The sequence below is a fragment of the Emys orbicularis genome, chromosome 10, assembly GCF_028017835.1.
Source record: "Emys orbicularis isolate rEmyOrb1 chromosome 10, rEmyOrb1.hap1, whole genome shotgun sequence".
Lineage (NCBI taxonomy): Eukaryota > Metazoa > Chordata > Testudines > Emydidae > Emys > Emys orbicularis.
In genome coordinates this window covers 42,261,855-42,276,298 of record NC_088692.1, presented here as the reverse complement: position 1 = coordinate 42,276,298, position 14,444 = coordinate 42,261,855, and the positions used below count along the sequence as shown (strand labels likewise).

The 14,444-nt window shown below is 47.8% G+C and overlaps 1 protein-coding gene across 1 annotated transcript in view; it reads left to right on the top strand.

Moving 5' to 3' along the window:
• Nucleotides 1–287: 287 nt before the first annotated feature.
• LOXL1 (lysyl oxidase like 1) overlaps nt 288–14,444 on the top strand; it is a 35,845-nt gene continuing 21,688 nt past the window's right edge. Inside the window, exon 1 of the mRNA XM_065412348.1 lies at nt 288–1,491. Within this exon, the coding sequence (XP_065268420.1) occupies nt 288–1,491 (1,204 nt within the window). The remainder of the gene's footprint in view (nt 1,492–14,444) is intronic.

Here is a 14,444-nt window from a genome sequence, read left to right as displayed (position 1 = left end):
ACGGAGAAGCCCTGCAAACTTTACTGAAGCCTTGAGACCAAAAGCGGCTCTTTTCCTCCTTTCATCTCCCAAGTCAATTCCACATATGTTGGCCTGGCCATGCAGCCTGCGGGAGAGCTGTGCAGTTTAGAACAGGCCAGGAATGGACAGAGTTAGAGCTGTTCACATCAAGAAGCAGCGGTAGAGGCTCTGGAGAGAGGAACAGCTGGCAGAGGCCATCCAGGCTGCCTCTTTGGTTTGGTTTTGCAAATACTAGCCATTAAAGCATCTGCTCCTCTTTGGCCACAATGACGGCCTGTGGCTTATGGGACTGGTGGGCTGTGTTGGGCTGCGGGGTTTTTCTGCTGGTCCACGGGCAGCAGCCACAGAGCAGCAACACAGACGGCAACCGGTGGAGGCAGATGATCCAGTGGGAGAACAATGGCAGGGTGTACAGCCTCTTGAACACAGGGTCTGAGTATGTGCCCGCTGGCCAGGAGCCAGCGGATGGCAGCACCAGGGTCCTGCTAGCCGACACCCCCAGGAGCCAAAGCAGAAGGGGACAGGGGAACCTCAGGAGGCAAGCGCCCACCTTGCCAGTCAGGGCGGGCTCTGACACCATCCGGGGCCAGACGCGGCATCCATTCGGCTTTGGCCAAGTCCCAGAGAACTGGCGTGAAGGGCCCGTCGGAGACAGCACCAGCTCCCAACGGATCAGGCCATCCACCAGCCGGCAACGACAGACCAGCTCCTCCGCTGCCGCCGTCGCCGCCTCTTCTTCGTTCTCACACTCCTCCTTTGGGCAGCCCTCCTACTCACAGTTCCCCTTCCCCCATCCCCCTTTTGGGAACCAGCATGAGCCCTATGATGCCCAGGTGTCTCGGGGCTATGACGAAGGCTACCTATACTACCGCAGCACAGGAAACGGAGGGGGTGCTGTTGCATCAGCTGCTGCTGGTGTCGGTGTCCTGTACCCCTTCCAGTCCAGGGCACAGTATGAGGAGTATGGGGAGGACCAGAATCCCTACCGAACCCAAGGCTACTATCCTGCTCCAGAGAGGCCCTATGTGGCAGTGCCCCCCCAGCCCCAGCCCGCTGATGGGCTGGATAGGAGGTACTCCCACAGCTTGTATCATGACACTGGTGCCACCGCAGAGCAAGGCTTCCAAGATCCTTATTCGGCAGCTCAGAACCAGCAGTCAACGGGACAAGGGGTCCCCGCTATGGACAACTTACAGCTCAGCCCAGGGTCCCCTTTGGGGGCCAGCCCTGGGTATGGAACTGACCCACGATTGGGGCAATACCCCCCTTATGGTAACGTGCCACTGGAGCCCTATGTCCCGCCCCACAACGTGGAACCCCAGCCACCTTTCCGGAGCTTGGATCCCTATGGGTCTCCGCGACCCGAACCCTACCTTCCTGTGAGGAGCCCGGAAGCCCCACAAGTGATATCTGACAACCAAGCCCGGGTCAGCGTGGGCAGCGTTTACAGACCCCCTCAGAATGGACGGGGTGAGTCCTTGGCCCTGAGGGCTATGTGTGCGTGTGGGGGGGGCAGGAATGCTGCATGGTACCTGAGCTAGACACACACTATGTCCTGTTCACCCACAGCCTTTTCAGGGACACGCCAGAGGGCAGAGCCCTGTGGGAGCAGAGACTCCCCTACACCTGCATCAACTCCCTTCCGCTCCCCGGGACACTGTGCGCGGGAGGGTCTACCTGAATCACAAGCAGCCCAGCTGCTCACAGCAGCCCAAGGCATCTACTGCAGTTCGGCTGCCTGAGTAATGAGGATGGGACCCCAGGGTCTGAGCAGAGCCAGTGGTGGACAGAGGGAGGCATTCCTGTATATTCAGGTAGTGGGTGGGGGCATATGTGGGGAAGGTGCCATTATACACTAGGGTGATCAACACCCTGTTAACACCTTATATAGATCAGGGTGAACTGGGTGGCGAACCTGAGAATGGGGCCTTGCAGCACTGCATCGCAGGGCCTGAGCTGGGCTGTACTCCTGGGCCCAGCATCACTGCATCGCAGGGCCTGAGCTGCGCTGTACTCCTGGGCCCAGCAGCACTGCATCGCAGGGCCTGAGCTGCGCTGTACTCCTGGGCCCAGCAGCACTGCATCGCAGGGCCTGAGCTGCGCTGTACTCCTGGGCCCAGCAGCACTGCATCGCAGGGCCTGAGCTGCGCTGTACTCCTGGGCCCAGCAGCACTGCATCGCAGGGCCTGAGCTGCGCTGTACTCCTGGGCCCAGCAGCACTGCATCGCAGGGCCTGAGCTGCGCTGTACTCCTGGGCCCAGCAGCACTGCATCGCAGGGCCTGAGCTGCGCTGTACTCCTGGGCCCAGCAGCACTGCATCATGGGGAAGGATAGCTCAGTGGTTTGAGCATTGGCCTGCTAAACCCAGGGTTGTGAGTTCCATCCTTGAGGGGGCCATTTAGGGATCTGGGGCAAAAATCTGTCTGGGGTTTGGTCCTGCTTTGAGCAGGGGGTTGGACTAGATGACCTCCTGAGGTCCCTTCCAACCCTGATATTCTATGAACTGCACTGTGCTCCTGGGCCCCAGCATCACTGTATCGTGGGGGCTGAGCTGCGCTGTACTCCTGGGGCCCAGAAGCACTGCATTGTGGGGGTGATGTGTGCTGTGCTCCTTGGCTCAGAAGCACTGCATCGTGAGATCTCAATTGCAGTGCACTCCAGCTATGAACCGATTTGTAATTATGCCCTGTTTCTTGCCTGTATTCTGCACCATGGACTGCTCTGCAGTTGTACAGGGGATAGGATACAGGCACTGTTTAGCACTGCATTGTGCAGGAGGGTCTGCTGTGATGAGCATCGTCAAGGTCAGAACAGGGACACTCAGTGGTTTCACATGATTTTGACCCCAAAATAGGCCAGTGTTGTAGCTTTTGGCTGAGGTTTGCTTTGCATATTTTGTTTTAAGTTGGAACTTAAAACAAAGGCTAGCGTGTGTGACAGGAAACCCGTGGAATTTAACTCCCTCCTCCCCCCCAAATAATTTGGATGAACCCATGGAAACCCCAGCTCACCAGACCCCTCTGATCCCTGTGATTCCTTTAGCCAGCTTGCTAGTGGTTAGTGAGATAATCACATCCAGAATGGGCTGGCTGGTACGCAAGAACCAAGACACCTCTCCAAGCTCCACGCTCAGTTCCCCTGGGGAAGCCCTACATGCTGGTGTAGACTGGATGAGTATGATGGCCCTGTGTGTGCTGCTGCTGCTCAGCACAAGGCTACAGGTTCCATGCTGGCAGTGCAGCAAGGTGTGGCTGGGATGTCTCAGTGCAGACAATCTAGGAGTAATGGGCTACAGAAACCGAGGACACCTGTTTGGAGCCAGCCATGGATGGTAGAGACCAAGAACTGTAGCCATCAGTAGTGGTTTGGGGGACTATATGTGATTAATTGGTGGGTCTCAGTCCAGTTCCTAATCAATATGGGTCTCACATCATGAAAACTGGTCTCACAATTGGCATTAATTGGCCCTCTCATTGACATTCTCAGCAGAGTGGCCAAAGATTGTATGGGAATCAGTGTCCATGCTAAGATCAATCGATCTGTCAACTCAGCTGCCATCAGTGCTGTTGATCACGAGGTGTTGCTGATTCATTTGGAAGCTCTAGCAAGAGAGGAGGGGGCTGCTCTTGGTGTCTGTTCTTTCCTCGCTGAGCACTCCCCAAGAGGGATTTGGGTGACTATTCGAACTCCCACTGGAGGCCCCCAGGGCTTCATTTTTCACTCCTGTACTCTGTGATCTGCTCTGGCTTCCTGATGGCCTCCCTTGGTGGCGGTTTCAGGCAGGTTTCTTAATTGGTAAAATCACCTTTAGAATGTTAATTGCTGTTTCTAATCTCTTTAAACATTCAGTCAATCCACCCAAGTCACAGCTCATGGCCTGAAAGGAATTTACAAAATTCCAACCCAATAACTGAGCTGGTTACATCGCCTTTTAGTCAAGCAGCCAGATCACTGGATTGTGTGAGCTTGGTTTTGTGCACTATATGGACATCCTATCTTTCTAGCCCCATCCTACAGACATGGAAATTGAGACATAGGGAGGCAAAGTGATTGGCCTAGAGTCACAAAGGAAGTAGGAGCTTATCTAAATAGTTTTATCTGAGAAGTTAAAGAAGGTAGGGTGACAAGTGCTGATCAGTTGTGTAGTCAATGGCTTGACCATGATTTGGTTCATTATGAAGTATATACAAAGACCAAATAACCAATGTCAGTGAGGTTTATTAATATGGTATGAGAAAAAGGTTCTTTCTATATAATACCAGTCTCCAAGCTGCCCCATGCAGTGATGTCACCTAACACAGAAGGTGTGCTCCCCAAGTTACATGTTTCAGCTGGTATTATTTATATGATTTTACAATTTACACATAGAATCATAGAACTGGAAGGGACCTCGTGAGGTCATCTAGTCCAGTCCCCTGCACTCATGACAGGACTAAGTATTATCTAGACCATTCCTGACAGGTGTTTGTCTAACCTGCTCTTAAAAATCTCCAATGATGGAGATTTCACAACCTCTCTCGGCAATTTATTCCAGTGCTTAACCACCCTGACTGTTAGGAAGTTTTTCCTAATGTCCAACCTAAATCGGCCTTGCTGCAATTTAAGCCCATTGCTTCTTGTCCTATCCTCAGAGGTTAAGAAAAACAATTCTTCTCCCTCCTCCTTGGAACAACCTTTTATGTACTTGAAAACTGTTATCATATTCTCTCTCAGTCTTCTCTTTTCCAGACTAAACAAATCCATTTTTTTCAATCTTCCCTCATAGGTCATGTTTTCTAGACCTTTAATCATTTTTGTTGCTGGACTTTCTCCAATTTGTCCACGTCTTTCCTGAAATGTGGTGCCCAGAACTGGACACAATACTCCAGTTGAGGCATAATCAGCATGGAGTAAAGCAGAAGATTTACTTCTCGTGTCTTGCTTACAACACTCCTACTAATACATCCCAGAATGATGTTAGCTTTTTTTGCAACAGTGTTACACTGCTGACTCATATTTAGCTTATGACCCTAGATCCCTTTCCGCAGTACTCCTTCCTAGGCAGTCATTTCCCATTTTGTATGTGTGCAAATGATTGTTCCTTCCTAAATGGAGTATTTTGCATTTGTCCTTATTGAATTTCATCCTATTTACTTCAGACCATCTCTTTACACATCACTAAAATCCAACCCATTAGTTTGTCCCAGTTCCCTAATTTGTTCTTCTGCTCCGTCCTTATCTTTGTTGTGGATACTAGCATTCCAGGTACTGGTCCATGAAGGAACTTCCTAGCATGTACTAAGATATAGAACGAATGTCTCTTGATTTTGACAAGTTTTCTATCTGCTTATGCCATACGTTTACTTCAGCAAATACAAGGAGTTATGGGATACTTAGTATACTTATAAGTGAACAAGCTTATAGTATAGTCCAGTTTAGGTTATATCACTGTGCTTAATGTTACTAGTGCTTAATGGATACTAATATATATGGTGTGGATAATAGATGTTATTAATATGATATATATTTATATGCTAGCCAGCATATATTAGTCAACACAAGGGTCTCTCAAAGAGAAGGGGTGAAACTTCAGAGTTTCAGGAAAGGTTCCTACTCATGATTGCAAGAGATGTCCAAAATGTTCACAAGGAATTCTGAAACCAGGTGAAACTGGGGCAAATCTGTGGTTTCATTCCCACAGCAATGACTGCATTCAGATTCACTGAGAGTTTAAAAAACCTTTGGAGTCAATGCAATCTGGTTTTCAAGTGAGCCCAGGCCAGCATATGGTTCAGCTATAAAACAAGTGAATCTCTCTGAGTCACTGAGATTCACTCTGACCCTTCAGGGTAGAGTTGTGTGAATAACTGAATTTTCGGTTCAGTGGCCAAACCAAAAAATCGGGGGGGAAATCATTGTGGGTCAACCCAAAATAATTATTTTCGGTGAAACAAAAAAATTAAAAAATAAAAACGTAATTTAGATCAGACAAATTGCCAGAGATGTCCAAAATGTTCACAAGGAATTCTGAAACCAGGTGAAACTGGGGCAAATCTGTGGTTTCATTCCCACAGCAATGACTGCATTCAGATTCACTGAGAGTTTAAAAAACCTTTGGAGTCAATGCAATCTGGTTTTCAAGTGAGCCCAGGCCAGCATATGGTTCAGCTATAAAACAAGTGAATCTCTCTGAGTCACTGAGATTCACTCTGACCCTTCAGGGTAGAGTTGTGTGAATAACTGAATTTTCGGTTCAGTGGCCAAACCAAAAAATCGGGGGGGAAATCATTGTGGGTCAACCCAAAATAATTATTTTCGGTGAAACAAAAAAATAAAAAAATAAAAACTTAATTTAGATCAGACAAAAGACTGAATTTGAGCTGAAACATTTTGTTTTGGTTTGGGGTTTTTTAACCTATTAATAAAAATGCAGTGAAATCCTAAACAAAACAGAATTTCAAGTGGAAAAATCAAAATGTTTCATTTCAAAAATATCAAAACAAAACATTTAGGATTTTTCAGCATTTTTTTCTGTTCTCTCCCCCCCCCCCCCCCCCCCCACCCACACACACACACACACACACAACAACAACAACAAGCAGCTTGGCAAATTCAACTGGAATTTGGAAAATGTTTTGGTCAACACAAACGTGTTTTTCAGCCAAAAAAAGAAGTTTCAGCTGATAAATTGTGTCCAGCTCTAGTGATCAGGACATGACACTCAAGGCAAAAGTCAATGACGAGTAAACATACCTGTGATCTACTGCTGAGGAAAAGGGTCACAGGAGGCCCGAACTGATCATGTTGTCCAAAAATCTCCACAGGGGCCTACTGTAAACTTCTAAAAGTCCAGCTGGGTGGTCAGTTCTGGGCAGAGGGAGAAGGCAGGATTGGGACAGAGATGAGAGGCTCCAGGAGGAGTTGAACTTGAGAAGCTCAGGCCTGGCTTCTGCTGTTGGCTACAAAGTTCACTGAAGTTATAGAATCTAAACTTCAGCCTGATCTCCTTCTGCCTGTGGGCAGAGCTATGGGGCCCAGCAGCATGATGCAACAGTAGGAGCCATGTGGCCCAAATGTCAGGTGATGATACTGCAATGCTGTGGACCTGATGCAAAGCACATTTAACTCAAGGACCCCAATGCAACCAGCAAACAATTGGATGGATGTTTGAGAAATCTTCTAGGCACCTCTGCGGTGTCCAACCACTCGAACTTGGATATCAGTGATGGAGACCTAGCAAGTATTTCCACTGTACCTTTCCCTCCCTCCCTCCCAAAATGCCATGAACTCACTGGGTGGCAGGAGTGGGACTGTCTGGGTGGAACTCCACCTTGAGCGGGTGTCTTCAGCTCAGAAAGAAACCCAGCCTCTGCTGAGATTCTGTGCCTGGAAAATTCCAGGGCATTCACGGGCATGGCTGGCATTGAGCATGTGCTTGTGATCAGATCCCTCCAAGTCCATGTTTCATGCAAGCAGCACTGAACAAAGGGCTAATTTTATGAGCTTGACCTCATTTCCTTCTGGCCTGGCTCAAGGGGCTGCAGAGGCAAAGGGCAGCTGAGTGTGTATATATTCTTGTCAACTTGCAATACTAAACACATGTGAACTTTTTAAAATAAACGCAACCCCCATGCTCTTTCCTCCATTTACACTACCATTTATTTTTCTCTCTTTCTCTGCTGTTAACATGCTCTCTGGTGTCAATTCTTTCCTCTTCCCCATCCATTCTCTTTCTCCTTCCTTTTACCTTAATATTTATTTCCAGCACTTGCTACACTTTCTCCATTGCATCTTTTGTTATATTTAAGTCTTCTATTTCTCTTTCTCTCTCTTTCGCTCCATCTGCTGCCATTTGTCTCTGTCTCTTGTCTCCTTCTGTCCTTCTCTCCTCTTGATCTAGTTTAACACCTTTTCATTGGAAACCCACTTACATGTTTTGCTTGTCTGTCCTTAAGCAATCCAGACAAAGATCCACAGGGAATGTGTGACTTGGGGAATTGAAACAATAACGAGAATCCTCATTGGTCAATCCAGAAAGTTCAAAAATTGCGAGTCAGGCCCTAAAACTTGTGAGATTAAAAAAATTCTTGATAAATCTGAGGTTCTTTTGCTTTGTTTTCTGGTTGTCCTCAGGCTTCTCTCTCCAACCACAAGGACTAGAAACTTACTTTAAAAAAATTAAAGCATCATCATCATCACATGATTCCAGAAGCTGGAGATTTAAAACAAACACCAATTAGGTGGTAAGGTGATAGGGAACAGCCAGCATGGATTTGTAAAGAACAAATCATGTCAAACCAATCTGATAGCTTTCTTCGATCGGATAACGAGTCTTGTGGATAAGGGAGAAGCTGTGGATGTGGTATACCTAGACTTTAGTAAGGCATTTGATACGGTCTCGCATGATATTCTTATCGATAAACTAGGCAAATACAATTTAGATGGGGCTACTATAAGGTGGGTGCATAACTGGCTGGATAACCGTACTCAGAGAGTTGTTATTAATGGTTCCCAATCCTGCTGGAAAGGCATAACGAGTGGGGTTCCGCAGGGGTCTGTTTTTGGGACCGGCTCTGTTCAATATCTTCATTAACGACTTAGATATTGGCATAGAAAGTACGCTTATTAAGTTTGCGGATGATACCAAACTGGGAGGGATTGCAACTGCTTTGGAGGACAGGGTCATAATTCAAAATGATCTGGACAAATTGGAGAAATGGTCTGAGTTAAACAGGATGAAGTTTAACAAAGACAAATGCAAAGTGCTCCACTTAGGAAGAAAAAATCAGTTTCACACATACAGAATGGGAAGAGACTGTCTAGGAAGGAGTACGGCAGAAAGGGATCTAGGGGTTATAGTGGACCACAAGCTAAATATGAGTCAACAGTGTGATGCTGTTGCAAAAAAAGCAAACATGATTCTGGGATGTATTAACAGGTGTGTTGTGAGCAAGACACGAGAAGTCATTCTTCCGCTCTACTCTGCTCTGGTTAGGCCTCAGCTGGAGTATTGTGTCCAGTTCTGGGCACCGCATTTCAAGAAAGATGTGGAGAAATTGGAAAAAGTCCAGAGAAGAGCAACAAGAATGATTAAAGGTCTTGAGAACATGACCTATGAAGGAAGGCTGAAAGAATTGGGTTTGTTTAGTTTGGAAAAGAGAAGACTGAGAGGGGACATGATAGCAGTTTTCAGGTATCTAAAAGGGTGTCATAAGGAGGAGGGAGAAAATTTGTTCACCTTAGCCTCTAAGGATGGAACAAGAAGCAATGGGCTTAAACTGCAGCAAGGGAGGTCTAGGCTGGACATTAGGAAAAAGTTCCTGACTGTCAGGGTGGTTAAACACTGGAATAAATTGCCTAGGGAGGTTGTGGAATCTCCATCTCTGGAGCTATTTAAGAGTAGGTTAGATAAATGTCTATCAGGGATGGTCTAGACAGTATTTGGTCCTGCCATGCGGGCAGGGGACTGGACTCGATGACCTCTCGAGGTCCCTTCCAGTCCTAGAATCTATGAATCTATGAATCTATCATGAAACTTGGGATTAAATTGTGAGAATTGGCAACACTGCCCCCTCTCTCAAGGGTATTTTTCATAAGTGACCAGTCATCCCAGGAAAGCTCTCTCTGTCAGTGGACTGGTTGGCCAGGAGAACCAAGGGGACTGTACTGGTGACAGGATTGTTCCATGAACCAAACACCATCCCAATCTTCCCTCAGTTCCCTTCTCCTGCCCCCAAAACCAGGTAGACAAAACCTGTGGTTCTTGCAGGGTGCCTGGCAGCTGCTCCCAAATGGGACCTGGGACCAGAGCGCTCCAGGGCCATTAAATTTCAACTTCTAAGGGTACATCAGCAGTGCGATTCTGGGGTGTGATTGCAGCTCATGTGGATGTACCAGAGCTAGTTTTGAGCTAGCTAGGTCAGGCACTGGAGTAGCGAAGCTGTGGCAGCACTTGGGTGTTACCAGCCCATCTCAAACCCTCATGAAGTGCGCACTGATGCCGCTTCGCTGCTGCAGTACCATGGTAACTGGAGTAAAGCTAGCTTGAAATGTTTGGGTCTGAACTTTGTGTCTCTGGCCAATCTCTCCATCCGAGTTAGGGAACAGAATAGGGCAAGGAGCAACCACCCCTTATAAAACATCTAAAGAAGATGTGATCTTTTGCCTGGCGGGGTACTGAAGGGGTCATCCCATTGCCTGGCCTCCTCAGCTCCCGTCAAGGAGAGGGCTGTTTCCAAGAGGCCTGGCCATTCTGCTCTGAGCAGTTTCTGCATCAGAACATCTTGCCTCCCCTTGCCTCCACATGTCTCTGATTAGATTTATTTTCATGTTTCTTTCCATATATGTACTCAGGTCACCTAGCAACCGCTCAACCCAGCATAGCTGTCTTGGTTTCCCACAGGGATTTGTGTTCACTCTGTAGGCGGCTTGGTTTGGAGGGCTGGGATTTTTCTTCACATTTACTAGCACATATGAGTTCAGGGTACCAGTGGAATAACAGACCCCCTCCCTCCTCTGCTCTCTCAGCACTCACAGGTGGGGCTCCTGTGTCCTTCCGCTGAGCCATAAACTCCAGGGCCTGACCGCTTGTGGGCATTAAAGTTCCTGTGACACTTTTCACAGAAGGTGTTAGCCCCAGTGTCCTGGCCAGCTTCCAGGCTGAGTAATTACATTCTGGCTGAGCTGCAAGTCCCTGAGCAGCTTCAGTTAGAGAAGTTAGTCTCCTCCTATAAACTGTTGGGTAGTGTTGCTAGTAGAGAAGAGTGGCCATGTTCCAGTCCAGAGGTTCCTGTGTGTGTGTGTGTGTGTGTGTGTGTGTGTGTGTGTGTGTGTGTGTGTGTGTGTGTGTGTGTGTGTGTGTGTGTGTGTGTCTCAAAGCAGTTTGCAAAATTGACGAATGAACCATGTGTGAGGTAGGTCCATGTTACTATTCCCATTTTATAGGTGGGGAAACTGAGGCACTGACAGAGTAAGTAACATGCCCAAGGTCACCCAGTAAAATGGCAGCAGTGCTGGAAATAGAATCCTGGGGTCCCTCGCTCCAAACCCTTGAAACCCCTCCCTCTTTGGAAACAGTCAGTAATAATAATACCTAGCTCTTTTCATCAGTAATCTCAAATCAATTTACAAAGGAGCTCAGTACTGCTAACAGGGCCGGCTTCAGGGAAAATGGCACCCTGTGTGAACTAGCATTTTGGCGCTCCTGACCTCTGTGGGTGCAGTGCCTCCCATTGCCCTGACCCCCATGGCTCCCCACCTGCATCCCCAACCCCTGCCTCTTTCTTGTGTCCCAACCCCTGCATTGTGCCCCCTTTGCCCCTTAAGCCCTGCACCCTTCTCCTGCACCCATGTGGGGAAACTGACCTAGATGCATGAAGCAGTTGGCATTGCTGCTTGCTCTCCCCACCCCCCAACACTGCTCCTCCGCACACCCCTAGGGAGCTGTGGGGGGGAGTGAGGACCGACATCAGGGCCCCCTACATCCAGGTTCACTTTTCCCACCTAGGCTGCGTAAGTGCTTGGTGTTGCTCCTTGCTTCCCCACTCACAGCCCCCTAGGGGAAGCATGGAGGAACATTGTGGGGGAGGGGTTTGAGCAATATCTGTGCATCACACTCCTGGGCAGTTGCCTGGGTGGTCCACCCCTAAGGCCGACCCTGCCACTATCCCCCTTTTACAGGTGGGGAAACTGAGGCACAAGGAGGTGAAGGGACTTGCCCAACATCCCACATGGGTCACTGGCAGAACTGGGAACTGAACCCTGGTCTTCCTGGTCTCTAGCTCTAGACATGTGTAGTTATCAGTAGGGCAGCTCAATCCTGCAGCCCTCATTCAGGCACAACTCAGTTGAAGCCTCTGGCAATTGTGCCTGTCTGAAGGGACTGCTGTTATTGGTCCACAGTGAGCACAGTCCATGTGGCTCAGCAAGCTGCCCTGTGAGACCCCTCCCATGGCTGGCTGCCTCCTTGCACGCTGCTCCCCAGCCACACATGACATACTCTCACTCTGCCCACCAATACACTGGTGCATGTGTGCTATGGGCACAAGAGATAAGATTGATTCCCCACATGCTGTGTCTGCCAGCTGGTGGTCAGGTTTCACAGCAGGCCTCCTGCATGATTGGTGTCTGCAGTGTGATAGTTGCACTTGCTGTGCGTGGGTCTTGTGGGGACCCTCACTGTCCAGAGGGAGCTAACACTTTTGTGCAAGGTTCTGACTATGAAATTATCTAGTTCTTTTTGGAATCGGATTACACCTTTTGCCCTCACAACATCCTCTGAGAACGACTTCCACAGATTGACTGTGCATTCTCCACTGCATTCACGATTTTATAGTCCTTTGTCATATCCAATCTTAGTCATCTCTTTTCTAAATGGAGTAGTCCTGTTCTCTCCTTGTACAGAAGCTGTTCCATACCCCAACCATTTTTGTTGCCCTTCTCTGTACCTTTTCCAATTCTATCTTTTTTAAGATGGTGCAACTAGAACTGCACACATTATTCTGTGTGTGGGCACAGCATGGATTAATATAGTGGCATGATATTTTCTGTCCTATAATCTATACCTTTCCTAGTGGTTCCTAACATTCTCTTAGCTTTTTTGACTGCAGATGCACATTGAGCAAATATTTTCAGAGAACTGTCTATAATGACTCCACGATCTTTCTTGACTGGTAACAGCTAATTTAGACTCCATCATTTTGTATGTATAGTTGGAATTATTTTTTCCACTGTGCATGACTTTACACTTATCAATATTGAATTTCATCTGCCATTTTGTTGCACAGTTCTGTGGTTTGGTGAGATACCTTTGTAACTCTTCACAACCAGCTTTGAACTTAACTATTTTCAATAATTTTTGTATCATCTGCAAATTTTGCCGCCTCGCTGTTTACCCCGTTTTCCAGATCATTTATGAATATGTTGAACAGCACTGGTTGCAGTACAGATCCTTGAGAGCAGGGGCGATGGATTCTTTCTAAAAGTGGGGTCCACAAGGCCCCTCCCCCTCCGTGGCCCCACCCTGCTCCTCCTTTTTCCCCTGAGACCCCGCCCCCTGCCCAACCGGGAGCCGGGACGGGGAGCCCAGGCCCCTTCACCTGCCTGGGGTGGGGGACCTGACAGCAGCCCCTGGCCCATGTCCCAGACCCCGGGGTATCCTGCCCAGGGCTGGTGGAGGGTCCACGGCTTCCTACAGCTGCTTGCACAACTCTTACTCCAACCCAGCTCTGGCTTACAGCCTGGGGGTGGGGCCTTGGGGGCCGAAGAGCTGCAGCCAGGCCATGGTAAGAGCCACCCGGGCAGCTGTGGGGAGCCACGGACCCTCCATCTGCCCTGGGCGGGGGACTCAGATGGCATGCTCTGACCTGAGCCAGGCTCCAGCTTCTGGCCTGGCTGGGGGGCGGGATCTTGGGAGGAAGAGGATGGGCAGGGGTCAGGCTTGTGGCAAAAAGTGGATGGGCCTGGCCTATTGGTCCCCCACTGTTCCGGCACCCCTGCTTGGGTGTATCCACTATTTACCTGTCTCCATGGTAAAAACGGACTTTATATTCCTACCCTTTGTTTCCTATCTTTTAACAAGTTACTGATCCATGAGAGACCTTTCCTCTTATCCCTTGGCTGCTTACTTTGCTTAAGAGCCTTTGTTGTACTTTCTCAAAGTCCAAGTACACTATATCCACTGGATCCCTCTTGTCCACATGATTGTTGACACTCTCAAAGAATTCTAATACATGGTGAGGTATGATTTCCTTTTACACAAGCTGTGTTGACTCTTCCCCAACTAATTGTGTTAATCTAGGTGTCTGATAATTGTGTCCTTTACTATAGTTTCGACCAATTTCCCTGGTTCTGAAGTTAGGTTTACCGGCCTGTAATTCCATCATTGCCTCTGGAGCCTTTTATATATATTAGGGCTGTCAAGTGAAAAATTAATCACGATTAATCACACTGTTAAACAATAATAGAATACCATTTATTTAAATATTTTTGGATGTTTTCTACATTTTCAAATATATTGATTTCAATTACAACACAAAATACAAAGTGTACAGGGCTCACTTTATATTCATTTTTGATTACAAGTACTTGCACTGTAAAAAAAACAAAAGCAATAGTATTTTTCAATTCACCCAATACAAGTACTGTAGTGCAATCTCTTTATCATGAAAGTTGAACTTACAAATGTAGGATTATGTACAAAAAAACTTGCATTCAAAAATAAAGCAATGTAAAATTTTAGAGCCTGCAAGTCCACTCAGTCCTACTTCTTGTTCAGTCAATCGCTCAGACAAACAAGTTTGTTTACATTTGCAGGAGATAATGCTGCCCGCTTCTTGTTTACAATGTCACCTGAAAGTGAGAACAGGCATTCTCATGGCACTGTTGTAGCTGGCATTGCAAGATATTTATGTGCCAGATGCGCTAAAGATTCATATGTCTCTTTA